Source organism: Tupaia chinensis, unplaced genomic scaffold (genome assembly GCF_000334495.1).
Source record: "Tupaia chinensis unplaced genomic scaffold, TupChi_1.0 Scaffold000601_1, whole genome shotgun sequence".
Lineage (NCBI taxonomy): Eukaryota > Metazoa > Chordata > Mammalia > Scandentia > Tupaiidae > Tupaia > Tupaia belangeri.
In genome coordinates, this window is record NW_006160119.1 from 228,228 (window position 1) to 234,553 (window position 6,326).

Sequence of the window (6,326 nt, forward strand, 5' to 3'; positions counted from 1 at the left end):
GCTCTAACCTCAAGCGGCAGATCTCTCCCTTCCCCTCGCCTACTCCTTCATCTCCTGGGGTTTCTGCTTCGTGACCCCATGGCATTTCAAACACATCGTCGGATCGGTACATTCACCTGGGTCAAAAGCGCCTCTGAGAACGGCCCCACCCTCCCTCCCGTCACCGAGACTTGGACATCCGCCTCTATCTGTGGTTTCACCTTCCAGACCATCGCGCTCCACCCGTTTCTGTTCACACCCGGCTTTCCTCACAGCCTGGCTCACCTCCTTCCCTCCTGTTGCCACCTGGTTTCCGAGTGTCTTCTAGACCATGACAAAAGGCTTTCTCCACATACCCTGCTCCCAGCCTCCCGTCGTCCTAGGAGGGTCATCCCTGAAACGCTCCTGTCCCTTCCTGCTCCGCGTGAGCGTTGACCTCAGAAGCAGGAGAGAGGATGACCCGCACGCTGCCCTCCGGCTCCTCCAGGGTGAGGAGTGCTCCTCGGTGCCTCCCCGCAGTCGCCCTGGCTCTGAGTGGCTATTGAGCACTGGAGGTGTAATTCCCACTCCATTTCCTCACAGCGAATCCCAGTGCGACTAGCTGTGTGTACGCACTAGGCCTGCACTGGGACGCCAGCCCTGCTACTCCGTGAGTCTCCCAGGTGACGCTGCCAGCCCTCCCCTGTGTTCTAACCCCTTCAGGGTCCAATAGACCGGACCGCGGAGGAGACACCTCAGGGTTGGGATGTGTCGCCGCGTCCAGGAAGCCTCCCAGCTTTTCCTCTCTAACCTGAGACAGAAAGGATGGCCACCTTCTCTGAGGCACCAAAGCATTTAGCAAGGCATATCCATTCTGCTCTGTGTGTTTATATTTATGTGTCTTGACGTGTTAGATTGTAAATTCCTCAAGGGCCAGAATGATGTGTTTAATTCAAAAAGCTTTTTGGGGGACCAGAAGATGGCGTGGCGGTTACATCGCTGGACTCTCACATGGCTGACCACGGTTCGAGTCCTGGACTCGATGGCTTGAAGAATCTCGCTGGGTATGTGTGCATGCCCAAAGTCCTGAGAGGATAATGGAGAAGGGATTGCAGCACGGCCAATATCCCTGGGGGTGATTTCTCACTTTCCTTCTCAACAAAGTTTTTGCAGGTGCCTACCACCTCCTGGGCAGTGGGCACATGGAGAATGGAGGCGGTGAGGCCTCACCCTGCCAGGGATCATGCAGGTGCACAGACAGGGTACTCACTGCAGAATACATGATCAGTCTCCTGTGGTTTGGTGGCTGAGTCGCACTCTTCATGTGATTGAGGATTTCTTTGACCAGGACACCTTAAGGGAGAGAGACAGACGGTGAAGCTAACCCAGGCAGACCTGTATTAGAATTTAAAATTTGTGTGAATTCAATGGGGACTCTGCCTGCCGTGAGCCGAGAAGAGAGGCAGAGGCCCAAGTTTGGCTTTGCATCTCCTGGGTGAGAGGTGGTGTGGGTCACACACACTATTTTCCTTGCTCCCAAGTCTTACTCTTCATTAATAGCGAGGAAGCCGAAGCCCAGAAACTTTAAGTGACTAATTTTCCACCCTGAAACCAAGTGACGGAACACAAGTTCCGAGAAGGTCGAAGACCTGGCAACCTCCAATGAGCCCGCAGTGCTCTTGGTCACCAGCAGTGCCTCTTTCAGGGCGCCTCCTGCTTGCCCACCATGCCTCCCAGCAAGGGCGTAGCTGACACATCTCTGATGCCTTGCCAGATCTGAACAGGGGCTGAACTTGTGTTTTGCACCATGTAGGAAGCAAGCCTGACTTAACACTGAACTGGACCTCCTCCAGAAAGTAGGACAGGAGGGTCCGTGCGAGCACCAGCCTTCAGAATCCAAGACTGGAGAACCTCTGCGGGAAGGACACCTACAGACAGAGCCGCCTAATCCCCTCATCGGAGGGGCAAACGGGGCCCAGAGAGGGCAGTGGCTCCCCTAAGTGTAATCTCCTAGTGGCCGAAAGAAGAGAGGGAACTGAGCGGACTGACAGAATCAGCCCCATTTCTTACTCAGTATACACATTCCTCATCTGCTGTTGAGCTATCATCAACTCGTGTCTAGGGATGTCCCCAAAATGCAGATTCTGAGTCAGCTGGCTGGTTCATGTCTAATCTGCTGCCAGGCGTGGCCGATGCTGAGGGTGGAAAGCAGGCTGAGTGGTGAGGGCTGGACGCCCGACTCCACCAGGACCAGGCTGCAGGAGATGGATCAGGGTCCCCTCTCTGCCCTGAGTCCTGTGCTGGCACCTGTCGGCCAGCAATGTCAGTGTTCAACGTGGCAGCCTCTGTATCTTTGTTGCTAATATAAATTGAGCTTCTTGGGGCTAGCAGGTGGAGTGATGGTTAAGGCACTGGACTCCCACCTGGCTGACAGCAGTTCGAGTCCCAGATCTGGTGGCTTGCTTTTTCACTCCTCACCCCTCCCCGCCCACTCTCCCTGATGACTGTAGGTGCCCTATAGCAAATTAAAAATAAATAAATAAAATAAATAATTTTTAAAATAGGAAGTTTGAGTTTCTTTCCAGGATTTAGCCCTACACTGTCTGTACCCTGCCTGGTAATGTTTTGTTACGGGCTGGGTCTTACTGTTTATGCCGTTAATGAGGACTAAGGACATCGTGTTTCTCCCGGGTCTGTCTCAGTGCCACGCAGGCAGGACCTCTGTAACAGCAGACCCGCAGTGACCCGTGCCCTAATGGCCACTGTTCTCCGTTATCTGCCCCATCCTACTTTGCTCAGCTCACATCGGGTTGCTCCTGGACACCTGGTCTCACACCTCATTAGCTGTTCCAGCCACAGCTTGCCTCACTCCATACCTGCCTGGCAGCCCTGCCTTTCTGCCTGTAAGTGACTCCTCTTCTCGCCGATGACCTGAACCCTCTCAGGTCTAGCTCACAAAGCACTCTGCTTCACCTCGTTGTCTTGGGCTCTCAGGGACTTGCCCTGACCCTGAGCTGAACAGTGTCTGGCAATGGCTGGAATCTTGATGCAGCTGGACTAGTCTCAAAACATTTAGGATTTACGAGAACATAATGCGCGTGGTCTTTCTCCCCATCCTTAAGTCGAGTGCCTGCATGCCTGTACTAACTGCTTCTGCACTTGAACCCAGCTGGGTGCCGTGGCCTGCCCTCCCCGCCCTCAGGCCCGCACCTGTCTCCACTGCCTGGTCCGGTCCCGCCTACCTCTCCTGATGAGGGTCAGACCCTGCTGCCTGAGGCCACCTTTGTCATCTAGAAGGGCCAGTCCTAACCATGAACAGGCATCACCACAAAATACTAAATTGAACACTTTCAACACCGGCAGGGACAATGCAAGCCATGCCATAAACATGTCGGCAGCAGGGTGTACCGGTTTACCATGCGTGACAAGCCTCCAGGGCCTATTTGATCATGAGTTTTAACATGGCTGCCTTCCAGGATTTCAGGGCAACAGCCACATTGGTCACACTGTCCACCTGAAAAACACATCCTGTAGGTCACTAGGTACAACTGACTTCCACTGGACTCAGGCACAAACCCTCGACTCTGATCTGTAAGGCTGCACCAAACAGTTTTCTCTTGAGCTGCCACTTTCCAGATGGAGAAAGTAGGGCGAGGGTGGGAACTAGTGCCGCCCACATAGCACACACGTGTTGACGGCATGTGACACAGCAGGTACTGTTTGTCCTAAGTCTTTTGAATCATACGTTCACTACAATCCCACTCTACACAGTGGGTACGATCGTTGCCCCCTCTGTGCAGCATGGAAACTTACACAAGGATAATTAAGTGACCCGGACTTAGCACACAGCTGGTGAATGGTAGGATTGGAACTCGGACCCAGATTCATCTCGCCCAAACTCAATATGCCTCTCTCTCTTTAAAATACTTACCCCCCTGGAGTCTACTTTTCTCTTTCTGCTTGTGAACGCCAAAGAGGGACAGGAGGGACAACTCAGACAGTTCTTTCAATTTAGTCATTGCGTCCTCAGTCGCCCAGGAAGGCAGAGTGAAATTGTGAATGCCCTGCAGGAAGGAAAGGGAGAAAAGGTGTGTGCATCTTTATTTAGGATCATGCTCCTCACTGATTTTATATATATACATATATATATAATAGATATGTATGAGAGACAGAGAGACAGAGACAGAGAGAGAGAGAGACTGAGCGTAAGACAGTGGGAAGGTTAGAAAGCTCCGTGGAGGGGATGGCCATGTGCAGTCCTTCCTTTCTGGATTGTGGGCATGCACACATACAGCCATTTTTCTCAAATTGCTGGGTCCAGGTCTTGAACCACTCATTTGGCCATTTGGGATCCAGCCACCTCAACTATCATGCAACCAGTTATCTTTATTGATGACTTATTTATATATTTTTCTGTTTTTAAAAGAAACTTTTGCCTGGACTAGCAGATAGTATAATGGTTTCTTCGCTGTACAACCATGACCGCAGTTCAGGTCCTGGACCTGGCAGCTTAAACTCATGCCGGGCATGTGTGCGTGTGTGTGCCCAGGATCCTGGGAGGAGAATGGCGGAGGAGGGATTGTGGCATGGCCATTCCCCCTGGGAGTAATTTCTCACTTTCAATTTCCCTGACTCTGGTAAACACATGTGCCCTATAGCAAACATCTCTCTCTTTCAAAAAATAAAAAATAAAAGAGAGAGAGAGAGAGAGAGAGAGAGAGAGAGAGAGGTTTTTGCCTTAGGGACAGTGAGAGGGACAGTGGAAATCACTCCCCTCCCAGGGGGCATGGCCACCTGCAATCCCTTGTCCTCCATTTTCCTCCTGGGATCTTGGGCATATACAAATATGCACCTGGCATGACTTTTGAGTCACCAGGTCCAGGATGCTATTTTTTATATTTTTGACATGCATGCTTGCCAGAGGGAGACACAGAGAGAGGGAAAGTGAGAAATCAGCCCCTGGGGTACCATGCAAAACCCCGTCTCCATTCTCTCAGGGTTGGGCATGCATGCACAGGTGCCCAGCATGCTCCTTACACCACCAGGTCTGGGACTCAAACCACACAGTGGCCTTGTGGGATCCAGTGCCTCAGCCACCACTCCATCTGCTGGCCCTGTTCTTAATGATTTTTCATCCTCTTCCAACCCATGAGGTCTACTGGGGCTAGCCCTTCTCATTCTGCCATTGTTTTTTGAGAAAACTTTATATTACGTGGTGGTAGTGATATTCAGAAGAAAACTGTACTAAAATGAATTTGCCCTTCCTAACAGCCAAACAGTTTTTGCCTTAACTCTGAGTAAGTGAATAATTCCTATTTGGCAGAGTAAGGGTGCAGTAGGGCAAGAATGTACCCAATTTTTAATGAAAGGGCTAGAAATCTTTCCATGAACCTGTGAGGGAGGCAAATTCCGTCAGGGTCAGAGGTTTGCCTAAAAGCTAAACGAGCTGCTTGAGAGGTTAGAACACGCAATGCATTGTGGACCTCAGTAACAGGCAGCTTCTAGTTCTCCGACCCACACAGGTGCATGGTAGCTATTTGCTAAACAGGTCAGGAAGCTGCAAGCAGGACGGACAGACCTGGACATTTGTTACCTGCTCAAAGGAGTTGGTTAGGGTTCCCGAACCTCAGGGTCAAAGGCAGGACTGGGGGAGGGAGAGAGAGAGAGATCATGAAGGAGAGAACACAGTAAAGTGGCCACAGAGGAGATGAGGGGGAGAGGCGAGCAGATGCCACGTGACAGGGCCACACTGTGGGACAGTGCAGATCCGACTGTGGTAAGGAAGAGAAAAGCCAGTAAGGACTGGACTAAAATGTGGGCTCTTATCTCCACTGGGGAGTCTTACAAAGCAAACAGTCTTCACTGAAACTGTGAATATCGGGAGGGTGGGCTGTGGGGCAGGGGGCTCTTGCACAGAGGGAGGCAGGTGGTCTCCGCTCCTCAGAGGGGACAGAGGAGCTCTCGCCCCCGAAGCTCTGTGGTGATCCCAAGTCAGCAGTGGGCATGATTCAGGTGGGTGGTCAGAATTCTGCCCAGGGATTAGTGAGCTGCTTGGGAAAACAGGAAACCGGGAATAGAGTACCACTTTTGGCCAGAAGGTGGCAAATGATGAATGGAAAAATACCATGTAGCCTTGACAAGCACAGAAGGAAATCTTTGTAGCTATAGAGGTTATTTAAAATGCATCGTGCAGTGAGGGCGCTCCATTCTGACAAGCCAGTTTCAATACCCTGGCTTATAAGTGGTTTGTTTATTTCTATATTCAAAAATCAGGTAATTTGTTTTCCTCTCTATATATAACAACATTGCTTTTTTATTTATTTATTTATTTATTTTTTATTAAAACCCGACAGGAGCCCAGCATTCCT

The 6,326-nt window shown here is 51.0% G+C and overlaps 1 protein-coding gene across 2 annotated transcripts in view; it reads right to left on the bottom strand.

Moving 5' to 3' along the window:
• The window catches only part of ACP3 (acid phosphatase 3), a 46,129-nt gene that overhangs the window by 18,529 nt on the left and 21,274 nt on the right, over positions 1-6,326 (bottom strand). For both annotated transcript variants that reach the window (XM_006158498.2, XM_006158499.3), the window contains exons 7-8: positions 3,890-4,022; positions 1,229-1,311 (exon numbers count right to left, since the gene is read on the bottom strand). In XM_006158498.2, the coding sequence (XP_006158560.1) occupies positions 1,229-1,311; positions 3,890-4,022 (216 nt within the window). The remainder of the gene's footprint in view (positions 1-1,228; positions 1,312-3,889; positions 4,023-6,326) is intronic.